The following is a 13,076-nucleotide window of genomic DNA, read 5'->3' on the forward strand; positions in this document are numbered from 1 at the left end:
TGATTCTTGAATGATTCACACGAGACATTTGCAGCACACGGCAAGTGACAGGCAGGTAAAACAGGCAGCAGAGGGGCACAGGCAGAAAACGGCACCCCCAGGGGCGCCCGTCTCCTGCAAGAGCCCCCTAAAGCTCCCACCCAGCCCCCAGCCCCAACAATCCCACCGCATCGCCTTCTCCGTCACCCTAAAGCCCCCGGTCCCGCGGGCCGTTCCCGCTCCTCCCCGCCGCGGGCCGCTCCCCCCGCCGCCCGGCCCGGCGCGGTGGCGTCCGCGGGCGCTGCCGCAGGGGCGGCCGCTGCGGCACGGACGGCGCAGCCTCGGGCGGCGGCCGCTACACACCCGCCGGCGCCCCGGCCGCGCCAGCAGCCCGGCCCCCGAGCGCGGCCCCCCATGGCCCTCGGGCCGCCGCGCCAGCGCCCAGCCCTGCGCGCAGCCTCCGCCGCTCGCCCGGGGCCGCGGAGCCCCCGACTGGGGCGAGATGCTCAGCAGCTCCGGCCTGGACAAAGCGCTTAAGATGTCCCTGCCCCGAAGGTCGCGGATCCGCTCGTCCGTTGGTGAGAGGGGAGGGGCGCGGGGCGGGAGGGTCGGCGGGGGCGGGCGCTGGGGCGAAGCGGGCTGTTATGTGACACTGCCCCGCCCCCCGCCCGGCCTCCCTCTCCCTGGGGTCTGGGGCCGCCGGATCCGCCGGGAGCATCCACAGGATCCGCGCTGTCCCCACGTGGGGGGCCGGGCGCCGCCACACCTGCGAAGCCGAGAAGCCCCAGCGCCCCGCGCGGGGCGGGGAGAGGGGAGCGTCCGAGACCCCGGGCCGCGCCTGGGGCAGGGGACGTGGGAGTGTGTGGGTGCGTGTGTGAGCGTGTGGGTGCGTGTGTGAGCGCCGCGCGCAGGCCCCGGCGCCCCTGCGCGGCCATGCGGCGGGCGGAGGGGACCGGGGGCAGCGCGGCCGGCCGGCCCCGCGCGGTGGGCTCGGTTAGGTGCGCGCGGGGCCCAGCTCGCCTCGCCGCGTGCGGTGTGTGCTGGGGGCTCGGAGGGGAGGCCGAGGCTCCCACGGGGGTTTCTCACTGTGGGCCCCGCGCACACGCCCCAGCGCGCGCCCGCCGCGCAGCCTCCACGCCCGGCTGGGAGACGCCCCGCAACCCTGGGCGTTAGGACGCCCCCTCCCCCGCCGCGTGCTTCGAATAGAGCGTCCCCAACCGCTCCCGTCCTTTGACACCGGGACTATTTTGGCTCGTATATAACATTTTTAGAAACCACGATCTTTTTGAGCTGCATGTTATGTGACTATGATATATGACGGGTTACCTAGACCCTTAGATAATGAAAAATTGAAAGGGAACTTCAAAAGTGATTAGATTTTTTACCATTTCAGGACACCCGGTAAGTCTGTAGGTCCATCTTTGATACGAGGAAGGTACAGGGTTTGCGGTTAGGAGCGGGAGTCACTGGGAATCTTTGTGGGGTTGTGTTGGTTAGTGCTGAGAAAATAGGCATATAAAACTGCTCCTCTCCTATTTCTGTAGTTGAATGATGTGAACGGGAAGCAGCTTCTCAGGTGATCTAGGCCCATGTTTCTGACACTTGAGTCATCTAAGGGCACCTTCACATTCATTTTGAGGACATCCCAGTGTAAAAGGATGGTGGGCTGACAGGTGGAGATTAGGCTGTGGGGAGCCAGCGCTGAAGCGGGGGACCAGCTGGCAGGGGACCGCAGTGACCCAGGGCCAGATGGCTCCTGCGGCAGTGCTGAGGTGGAAGGTGGGGGGGGGGGGGCTTAGTCCCTGTATTGGGAGGTAGAGCCAAGAGCATCCGCTCATGATTTGGATATGAGGTTAAGTGATGAGAAACAAAGATGGCTTGGAGGTTTTTGGTGTGAGAAAGTGGAGGATTATACCACTTACTGAGATGGAGAAAACTGCAGAAAGAACAGGATTCTTTTTTGTGGAGGCGAGGGTCACGAATTTGGTTTTGAACATATGAAGTACCTCCTAGAGAGCCAGGAATGGGATTTATGAGCCTGGAGTTCAGGGGAGTGTTCCAGACCAGAGAGAAAAATTCTAGAGTCCTCGGCAGGACCGGCTGCACGAGTGTGTGACCGTGTGGTTGCACAGGGCCCTGTTTTTGGAGGAGTCTTGCATTTGCTTTAATGCTCTGCTGTTGCTGTCTTGGAAGTCTTGATAATTTTTGAACAGGGGGCCTGCATTTTCCTTTTGCACTGGGCTCTGCAGATTATGTAACCAGTGCGTATAGAGGTGATCAGAAAGAGAGGAGTCCTTGGACAGAGTCCCGTGCACTCCAACATTTCAAGGTCAGGGAGACGAGGTCAACAGCAAAGGGGCTGCGAGGATGGCCACTGGGGTCAGAGGAAAACCCCGAGAGGGGTGCTCAGCAGCTCGGTGGGGCACTCGCTCGGGCCATGGGGCGTGGTCAGCTGTGGCGAATGCTGCGGAGAGCTCAAGAGAGACGAGGCCGGAGAGCTGACCATTTGCCTTAGCAATGTGGAAGTCCTTGGTGACTTTGCAAAGGGCTGTTTGTGTGTAATCATTGGGAAGAATGTCTGTAGGATGGCTTTGAGAGAGACTAAGAGGACAGATATTGGGAACAGTAAGTCCAGAAAACTCTTTTGGGTGAATTTTGTAGAGCAGTTGGGGGAGGGGGAAGCAAATCAGGTAGTAGCTGGAGGAGGATATAAGTTCCAGAGGGGCTGTTTTAAGACTGTCACAGTCATGCAGGTGATGTCATGAACGTCAAAGTAAGGGCTTCCTCAGGAGAAGGGGGACAGTGATCTGAGATCAGCAATGAGGAGCAGGGTCATCAGGGCAGAGCAAGGAAGGCAAGAGGTCCGGAGGTGGAAGACGTAGGGGACCTTGCTGATGATAGGCTGCAAGTTCCAGAAGACAGAGAGGAAGGTTTTAAGAGGTGGGGGTCTGCTTAGAGTATTTATAGACCGTGTGGAAAAGAGGGAGGACCTGGATAGTGTGGGCTCTCTGGAATGACTCATGGGAGCTTGGGTGAAGGGCCTGTGGGGTCTGTTTGGAAGATGACGGAGGCACACAGAGGTGGTGGGGCTGTGAGTGCTACAAGGGGACGATTGGTTGGATGCTGGAGGGTTGGCCCAGGAGTGTCCTGAGCTCTGAACCCTCTTCTTCCCAGTCGATAGAGGTATGGAGCCAGGAGTGGGACATTGCCATCACCAGAACTAGCACTCAAAGCTCTGGGCACCTTCTTTTCCCATTCTGCAAAAACATGTTGGCTCTTTTTGGTCCTTTACTCCTCCATGTGTATTTTTAAAAGAACCTCTTCTGAAAACAAAACAAAAACATCCTGTTAGGATTTGGGTTAAATTTGTATTGTTTACAGATTAATTTGGAAAGAACAGACATTTTAAAAATGTTGAGTCTTCTTAACCACAAATGTGGTATTTCTCGTCATTTATGTCTTCTTTTATGTCTTGTTTTAAAGTGTTATAATTTTCTCCATGAGGGTTTTATGCATTTTAAAAGGTTTATTCCAAGATTCTTCTATTACTAGAATTAATGAGATTATTCAAAAATTACTTTTTTGTGTGTGTGAGGAAGATTGGCCCTGAGCTAACATCTGTTACCAATCTTCCTCTTTTTGCTTGAGGAAGATTGTCACTAAGCTGACATCTGTGCCCATCTTCCACTATTTTGTATGTGGGATGCCACCACAGTGTGGCTTGATGAGCAGTGCTAGGACTACGCCCGGGATCCAAGTGAACCCCGGGCTGCCAAAGTGCAGCATGTGAACTTAACCACTACGCCACCAGGGTGGCCCCCCAAAATTACATTTTTAATTGCTTGTTGCTAGTATCTAGGAAAGCTATTTGGATTTGTATATTATATCCAACAACCTGGTGAACTGTCTTATAAATTTTGATAGTTTATGGATTCTCTTAACTTTCTGTGTGTAGACATGCTTATTATCTGCAAATAATAAATCTCATTTCTCCTTTTATAATTGTTGTCTTTTTTCCCCCTATTTGATTACATTTGCTAGTACTGCCCATAAAAGTTTGACCAGAAGTGCCATTCTTGCTTTGCTCTTAGCATATTAAAGGCAATGCTTCCAGAATTTCCTGTTGAGTATGATATTTGCTCTGGGAGTTTAGTAGCTGTTCTGTATCACATTAAGGAATACTCTTCTATTCTTATCTGGTGCTTCATAAGGGCGGAGGCTGATCCGTTGTGCACCTTAAGACAATCACAAGGGACAGGGAATATACTTAAAGATTCCTGGGTGGTTGTGGGGTCTCTCCCTTTTGTCTCTGGGTCTTTGTGTTCATTAAAAGTGGATCATGGCACACCTATCAGAATGGCTATAATAAAAAATAGTGACATCACCAAATCCTGGCCAGGATGCAGAGAAACTGCATCACTCACACGTTGTTGCTGGGGATATAAAATGGTACAGCCATTCAGGAAGAACGTTTGGCAGTTTCTTACAGAGCTGAACATGCCACCACCGTTTGACACAGCAGTTGCAGTCTTGGGCATCGATTCCAGAGAAATGGATGTTCATCTTCACGTGAATGTCCATAGTAGCTCTATTCGTAATAGCCAAAAACGAGATCTCCTTCAATGGTAGGATGATGAGACAAATTGTGGTACATCCACACTGTGGAATGCTGCTCAGCAATAAAAAGGAACCAGCTGCTGGTCTTTGCAACAACTTGGATGGATCTCCAGGGAATTGTGTTGAGCGAAAAAAGCCCAATCCCAAAAGGTTACATACTGTCTGATCCTATTTATATAACATTCATGAAATGATAAAATTGCAGAAACGGAGAGCAGGTTAGGGGTCAGGGAGGGTGTGGGGATGGGGAGGATCAAAGCACAACATGCGGGATCCTCGTGGTGATGGAATGTTCTCTCGACCTAATGTCAATAGCCTGGTCGTGATATTGTCCTCTAGTTTTGCAGAATGTTACCATGGGGAAAACTGGGTAAAGGATACACACAATCTCTATATTAATTTTCACAACTGCATGTGGGTCTAAAATGATCTCAAAAAGTTTAATGAAAAAGATGTAAACCATAGTAATTTTTCCTCAAAAGAAAGTAGTTAATTGTCATGTTTCAGGTCTTGTCATATACTCCCATGAAGACATTTGAATTATATTATTATAATTTCATTGATAGGGTTTGCCTCGGGGCCATCAAAGTGTACCCAGTTATTTGTATAACATAGCAGAGCCTCCGTGTTTGTGAAGCTTTGTGCTTGGCTCATTCCCTCCTGCTTGCTGCATCTTGGCAGGGTCTGGGGCAGGGGTGAACTTAGACGGTGATGTACTCCCTTAAAATTGTTCTTCTTGTTTTTTACCAACTAGTAGTGAAAAGTTGGAGATCACAATCCGCTCCAAGATGGTGTGCCAAGCTGCATGCTAATTAGTGAAATAATGCCAGGGTTATTATTTCTTGCCTATGAGATATCTTTGACTACTGTCTTCACTGCATATTTGTACTTTTATCAGGTCTACCTTTCCCCAAGACATAGTTTGTGCCAGTGTGTCTCAGACATTTTACCAGGGGGTGGAAACACAGACTAGGAAGAGGGGGAGATCCTCTTGCCTTTATGGAGCTTACAGTCCGCTCAAGGAGGAGCCTTTTAGTCTAGTAAGGGAGACAGAGCGCAAACAGAATCATTGATTTTAACAAATATACATTGAGTGCCTACTCCATGCCAAGCCATGCTCCTGGGGCTAGAGGTGGAGCAGAGAGCAGAGCAGAGGGGCATTCATGGTGCTTGTGGTTTGGGGTAGGTTAAACGCAGGGACGAGTGCTCTCTACTCTCTTATTCTGCCTCGGTTGACACTCACAGGCGGTGCACAGATGAGTAGGGGGGTGCAGTGGGTGAGTGTGTATCTGGGTGTGTGGAGTGGGGGTGAGCAGCGAGGACAGGAGGAAAGGGGGAGTTGTTTCCTATGGACTGCGCATGGCGTCAGCAAGATCTGGTGCAGAAGCTTCCTCCCTGTCTTACTGACGGTACGGAGTTGGCTAAAGAGCACAAGATTAGCAATGAGGAGCAGGTAGGCAGTAAGCACATAGACCTAATACAGAAACTGGAGGAAGACACATCTTCCAGAAACCCTTCCTGGAGTCCTCCTCCACATCCCACACTCCACCCATGCATCTCTTCCGTCCTCTCCTGATCATCAAAGTGTTTTTTATTTTGTTTTGTTTTAAAAGGGTTCCTGCATGGACCTAGTTTTCCCATAATAACCTGCCCCAAGTTTCAAGGGGAGAATGAGGAGAATTGGGGCAACTAAAAGTACAAGGAACTCTGAAGTTAGAATGAGAGGGCTGGAAGACATCTCAAGGAGAGTTTAATCCCATTTCACAGATGAGAAAAATAACGTAGACACGTTGTTCGCTTGCCGGTTAATTTCCGGCAGGACCAGCTATTTCCGGGATCCAGTGTGCTTTCTACTGTCTCCACCCTGCCTGCTTCACTATCAGATCTAAGTTGAAGAGAACTGTCCATTCATTCTTTGTTGTTTTCTGTTCCTCAAATGGAAATAAATAAGGAACTGGGTCTAATTTCTCCTGCTTCCATTTTCTGTGCTATCCATCCTGTGGGTACTCAATAAATAAAGATTTGACCGAGCTTGGTCATGGATTATTTGTTGTGGTCTTGGTCTAATGGTCTAGATTATGTTTGGAAGTTTCTCTTTAGCGTTAGAGAGAATTGAATTCAAATTTTGACACTGTCATTTGCTACCTATATGAAATTAAAAAGCTTTTTTTTACTTCTATTACAGATGAGGATGAAAATAAATTTTGTAACTTGTGGGTTGTTGTGATTAGTGAGTAATGTGTATAAAAGTGCATGCATTAAGGATTCTGTACATTCAGAGAAATTTATGATGCGACAGAGCTTATGTTGACAATACGTCAGCTCTTTCTCATGCTGCCCATCATCAACCAAGGTAAACTTCTCCACTGAGACACTTATCCTGCATAATAGCAGACTGGGCAAAAACTTCACTGGTCATTATTTTCCCGTCTAAATCAATGCTGGAGCCCTAACCAGGAGATGACTGCATAGAGTCCTTAGTGGGGAATTTAAGGGTTCCTTTCGTGTCTTTCTCCAGGTGTATGTGATTACCCACCAAGCACTCTGATTGTAGAGTGTTCATCCTCTAATGTCGCTGAAGGGTATCACCTTTTATTCAAAGCAGTCCTGCCTTCGAGGCCATCTTCTCCCCTACAGGTGGCCAGTAAGCACCTCAGGGGATGGCTTCAGTTGTTTAATAATTGATTTTACTTTTGCAACGGATGTTTTTTCTTAAACTCTCACCTGACAGAGGTGCTAGCTAGACAAATGGATTAAATTAAAATTATTCTCCAAAAAGTTCTCGAACATTGATGGGAGGATGTGTATAGAGCACCTTCAAAGATGGGTCTTTACCTTTCCTCCTTGGATCTTTACATTTACTAAATATAACCTCTGGTCAATACCACACTGGATACAAGATGTTATTTACATCCATTTAGGCCAGTAAAAGTGCTCAGAGCAAATGTTAACAATCATTAAGAAAGGCTAAAAATAAAAATCATCTCATATCCATACCCTGGGAGTTTCTCCCCATTGTCATCAAGGGCAAACACAGAAACAGGCCCTAGGAGAGAGCCCTTGACTGGACGGAGCAGTGCCGAAGTGGGGATGGGTATTTGCACGTGCAAAATACCCTGACAGCGCAGAGGGTCACAGTCACACACGGTGCCTGGGTCCACCTGCCGAGATGTGTTCATGTGGGTGAAGGAGTGATATTGCTCCTTCACAGCCATGATTGTGGAGGGCTCACTGCGTCAACATATTACCATATGCCGCACATATTACTGTGTGTGTGCGTGTGTATTGTTTATGTGTGTAAATCTCTTGCTCTGACAGTTCATCTCTTACCTTGCTCACTTCCTCTGAAGAATCAGAATCTGATATATCATATTTCATCCTAAAAAGTGATCTAATCCTGATTACCTTTGATTTAGAGGTTTTACATTTGCAAGTAAATTTTCCACTCTTTTGTAATCTTATGCCAAATAATAAGCAAATGTCACATTTCACAGATTTCGGGGGAGAGTTTGGGTGCTCCTTCCCCTTCCTCTCTCTGGAGACACTGTGTGAGCCATAGGCAGCACTGAGGATCCCAGGATTACTGCCAATATTTTAAGCACATTACTGAGACCGATACATGGGAAATGAGGGTAAGCAAATTAATCCATGGAGTAAGTCCTTCTCTGTTCTGACGTTTGGAATCTCATCCCAGAACCTAAGTTCAAAGACAATTGCTTTCTTCCCGGGCCTTAAATGATAACTTCATGGCTGGGAGAAGTTCATTCCCCTTCAAGGGGAGAAAGCAGCGCACTGCCTGATGATGCATTCAGGTTAGTGGCCACAGGATCACTCTTCTTATCAACTATTTTTAGCCACATAATGATTATCCCTGTTTAAGACTCTTTTCCATTTTCTTTATTCTAGTCCACTGAGGAAACATAGCTTTGGTTTTAAAACTACAAGATTTTTATCTTTGAACCCCCAAAGAGGTAGTTACTGTTTATCTAGCAAACAAACTCAGTGATCTTCTGTCCTCTGGAGTCTCAGGGGCCTCCCTCAGCAGCTGAGTCTACACTGGCGCGATGGCTGCGAGTGTGAGAGAGTGTGCCTTTGCTGCTGAGTTCCTCCCCAGATGGCCTGTGCTGCTCATTTGTGCTGGCCAAAATATTAGAAATAGATTCTCCGGGTCTGCTCTAATCCTTTTCATGTCGACCCCTCCTGATGTTTGGAAATACGTTCATTCAGTGCTATTTAACTCTTGGACTGTCAGATTTTCTGACAGTAGGGTTCAGGTAGCTTTTCTGGACAGGGGAGCACCAGTATGGACAGGTGACTGAGAACGGGACTTCAGGTAACAATGAATTGTGCTGGATGTAAACACGGGGTCAGTGAAGACGGCAAATGAAGTGCACAGTTAGGGGCTGTTCTGCTGTTCCAGGTGAGCGATAATGAGAGCCTGAACCAGGGCAGCATGGGAGATGAAAAGAGAGAATGACTCGGGGAAACACAGCTGAGCTGGAATCAACAAGCTGTAGAGATGGACACCAGGGAGGTGAGAGATGAGGGAGCCGGTCTTTCTGATCATGGGCAAGGAGAAGAGTTGATCTCCTCCTTATAAGGATAATCATCATGTGGCTAAAGATAGTTTGTCCTTCAGAGAGCCCAAGGTATTTGCACAGAGCAGGCAATACTTTATAGAGTCAGATGTCATCCAAGTTGAAGGTGACTTTCTAGGTCTATGCCCTCCAGTATGGTGGCTGCCAGCCGCGTGTGGCTACTGTGCACTTGAGAAGTGTGAGTCAGAATCGAGCTGTGCTGTAAGTGCAAGCCACATGCTGGACTTTGAAGGCTTATTATGAAAAATGAATGTAAAACATCTCATTAACAATGTTTTATGTTTATTATATATCAAAATAATATTTTGGCTATGTCAGGTTAACTAGAATGTATTATTAAAATTATTTTCTGTATTTTTTTCCTTTTTTTAGTGTGGCAACTAGGAAATTTAAAATTATATATGTAGCTTGCACTATATTTCTACCGGACAACACTATTATAGATCATCTTGTCCAAATATTTTTGATTGATGATTCATTGAATTGCAGACTTTCAGAAATGAAGTTATCTAGCAGTCCTATGCTCTCATTTCTAGGTGAGGAAACTGAGGCTATCAAAGTTTACATTCCAGAACTTGCCCAGCGTTCCGGGGACAGAGACAGAGATGAGAGCTTGTGTCTTCAGACTCCAGTATTATTTTCAGGGTTATTTTATCTTCCTCTTATGTTGAGTGAAAATCTCCCTTAGGCACAGAATAAGATATCTAGCTAAAATTAATTTTGAAAATGAACTGGGTCACAGGACTGTGAAATTCTATTATATTTCTTTGAACCTAATCTCTAGTAGAAATGTCGTTGCTTGAGTCTTTGATTGTGGTCGATGTTATCAGTCAGTATTTGCAGAGAGGATCTCCCAATGTTGTGCGCTTGCAGTTTATGGTTGAACGACCTTTGACCACATGCCGCACAGGCTAGGGGCAGCAGAGGCAAACCTTATCTGCCCACGTGACAGCCTCTGTGCAAACAGTGGGCATCTTAGTAGTGGTTTGCTGTTCCCAGAGGCCAGTCATTAATTGGAGTTGAGTTGGTTTTTTTATAGCAACACATTTTAAAAATATTTTCGTCTTAGTGTATATTTTCTCTATAATGTATTACTTTCTCAAATGAGTGTCCCAGAAAAATGGAAGAAGTAAATAAAAAAGAAAAAATTCCAAGTAGGCGGTGTTCAAACAGCATTAGGCGGTTAGTGGCACTGAGTCTCGTTGAGAAGACAGGGTAGGCTTTATTATCAGGGGATGACGCTAGACTGTTTAGATTGTTCACGCCTTTGAGTTTTAGGAACTTCTTTTAAATTGATGAAGTTATCAGCTGTAATACCAAATATGGTGTTGGTAACCAAGATGCTACCTGTGTTGTTGTTAGCAGTCAGATGTCATGTATCAGTGGTGTGTGGTCATTTTTGCTTTAGGGATGGTATACACACTTCCTCTCAGTCTGTAAGTCTATATAACGGAGAGCTGTGTCATCTATAGTCTGTGGTATATTTCAGCAGAAAGCCTGGCTCTGTGAGCACGGATATAGAGTGTGACTGAAGATACCCAGGGTAGGAGAGGTATTCTGTAGTTCTGAGTCCCTCATCCAGGGTCTTTCGTGCAGGATGGGACGTTGACAAGATATACCAGGGCGATGCCAGCAGTGGAGATGACACCTTGGATGTGATGATGTCCATGTTAACTGTGAATTCAGTGCTGTAGTATCACACTGTGAGGGCAGCACTATAGTGGCACACCGTGACAAATGTATAATGACATGTGTCATATACAGTATCATACAGAGTATTTTCACTGCTCTAAAAATCCTTGTGTTCCACCTATTCATTCCCCAGCCCCTGGCAACCACTGATCTTTTCACTGTCTCCATAGTTTTGCCTTTTCCAGAATATCACTTAGTTGGAATTATACAGAATGTAGCCTTTTCAGATTGACTTCTTCATTTAGTGATATGCATTTAAGATTCCTCCATGTTTTTTTGTGGCTTGATAGCTCATTTAAAAAAAATCTCTGAATAATATTTCTTTGTCTGGATATTCCACAGTTTATTCGTTAACCAACTGAGGGACATCTTGGTTTCTTCTAGTTTTTGGCAATTATGAATAAAGCTATTTTAAACATCTGTGTGCAAGGAGCGCAATGATTTCTGGATCTTATGGTAAGAGAATGTTTAGTTTTGTGAGAGACTGCCAAACTATCTTCCAAAGTGGCTGTACCATTTTTGCATTCCTACCAGCAATGAATGAGAGTTCCTGTTGCTCCACATCCTCACCAGCATTTGGTGTTAGAGTCATGGATTTTAGCCATTTTAATAGATGAGTAGTGGTATCTCATTGTTGTTTTAATTTGCACATCCCTAGTGACATGTGATGTCGAGCATCTTTTCTTATGCTGCTGTCTGTATATCCTCCTTGGTGAAGCATCTATTCAGAACTTTTGCCCATTTTTAGATCAAGTTGTTTGTTTTCTTAGTGTTAAGTTTTAAGAGTTCTTTGTACATTTTGAATACCTGTCCTCTATCAGAGATGTGTTTTGCAAATATTTTCTCCCAGTCTGTGGCTTGTCTTTTCATTCTCTAACAGTATCTTTTGCAAAGCACTTAATTTTAACAAAATCCAATTTATCAATATTTTCTTTCATGGATTATAAATTTGGTGTTTCAAGTTTTCTAGGACAGTATTTTTCCTTAGCTTTTTGAAACTTATAAACTTATTCTTCTAAAGGATATGCTTAAATTATGAATACACATATTTCCTTATTTTCCCCCTAACAATGGCTAGAATTAGTCGGTATATAGCCTTTCCTCTCCATAGTGAGCCCCCCGTTGGAAAGAAGACAGACACTTGGCACAGTTTTACTGTCTCCCCCACTCCCTGCCTTGCCGAGATCCCCGGAGCTGGCTCCAGAGAGTAGTTAACAGGTGTTTACTAATTTCTTTGCCCACCAGTGCCTCCCTGTGTTTCCTTCCTCATGTTGGAATAGGTCCCTAGGATCTCTCAGTGACTATCTGTGAGTGGTAAATTGATTCTTTGTGTTCCTGAAATTGCTTTTATGTCATCCTCACAATTAAGCAATAGTTTTGCTGAATACAGAGTCCTAGACTCAAAATTGTCTTTTCCTTTAGCGCTGTAAGGATGCTGCTGCTTTATCTTCCTGTTCCCAGATTTGCTGATAAGACTCTATGTCAATCTTATTCTTGTTCCTTTGCGGCTAAGCTATTTTTCTTTTTGATTAGTTTTTAATGATATGTTTGTTTTTGGTGTTCTCAGATCTCAATATGATGGTCTAAGTATTTTTTTTTTCCATTAGTTAAATGCTCAGCACTGGAAAGCTCTTTCAATCTGAGAATTGTGTCTTTCTTTTTGGGGGAAATTCTCGTATCTTACGTTGTCAATATTGCCTCCTCTGTGTTCTCCCTCCCGCTGCCTGCAACTCCAGTTAGACCGCTGTTGGCGCTCTGTCTCTTCCCCCAGGTTTCTTAATTTTCTTTTGATACAGTTTATCTCCTCATGGCCCATTTTGGAAGAATTGCTTGATGTTGTCTTCCAGTTCAGAAATTCACTCTTCAGCTTTGGTTTTCTTTTCTTTTCTTTTTTTTCTCCTTAGTTTTTAGAATCTATTGGCTTCTATTTCAACAATGGTATATTTATTTCCGAGGTCTCTGATTGATTCTTTTTTCATAACAGTCTGGAATTGCTTCCTGTGTTGAATACTCACTCATTTCCTGGAGGATATGAATGACACTTCAAAGTCTTTTTCTGATCGCTTTGTTGTTTGAGTGTGAGTTCTGTGTGCTTTCTCCTCTTCGTGGTGTTCATGCACCTTGAGTATTTTGTGATTCCAGAACTCACTTTTTCCTTTTTGCAGTTGGGAGTGTATGGAGGGGCCAGAG

At 45.8% G+C, this 13,076-nt stretch overlaps 1 protein-coding gene across 1 annotated transcript in view; it reads left to right on the plus strand.

Annotated features, from left to right (window-relative positions):
• Positions 1-304: 304 nt before the first annotated feature.
• LOC106832434 (phospholipid-transporting ATPase IB) overlaps positions 305-13,076 on the plus strand; it is a 588,664-nt gene continuing 575,892 nt past the window's right edge. Inside the window, exon 1 of the mRNA XM_044777414.2 lies at positions 305-557. Coding sequence (XP_044633349.1) covers positions 482-557 — 76 coding nt within the window. The 5' untranslated portion in view covers positions 305-481. The remainder of the gene's footprint in view (positions 558-13,076) is intronic.

The sequence above is a fragment of the Equus asinus genome, chromosome 11, assembly GCF_041296235.1.
Source record: "Equus asinus isolate D_3611 breed Donkey chromosome 11, EquAss-T2T_v2, whole genome shotgun sequence".
Lineage (NCBI taxonomy): Eukaryota > Metazoa > Chordata > Mammalia > Perissodactyla > Equidae > Equus > Equus asinus.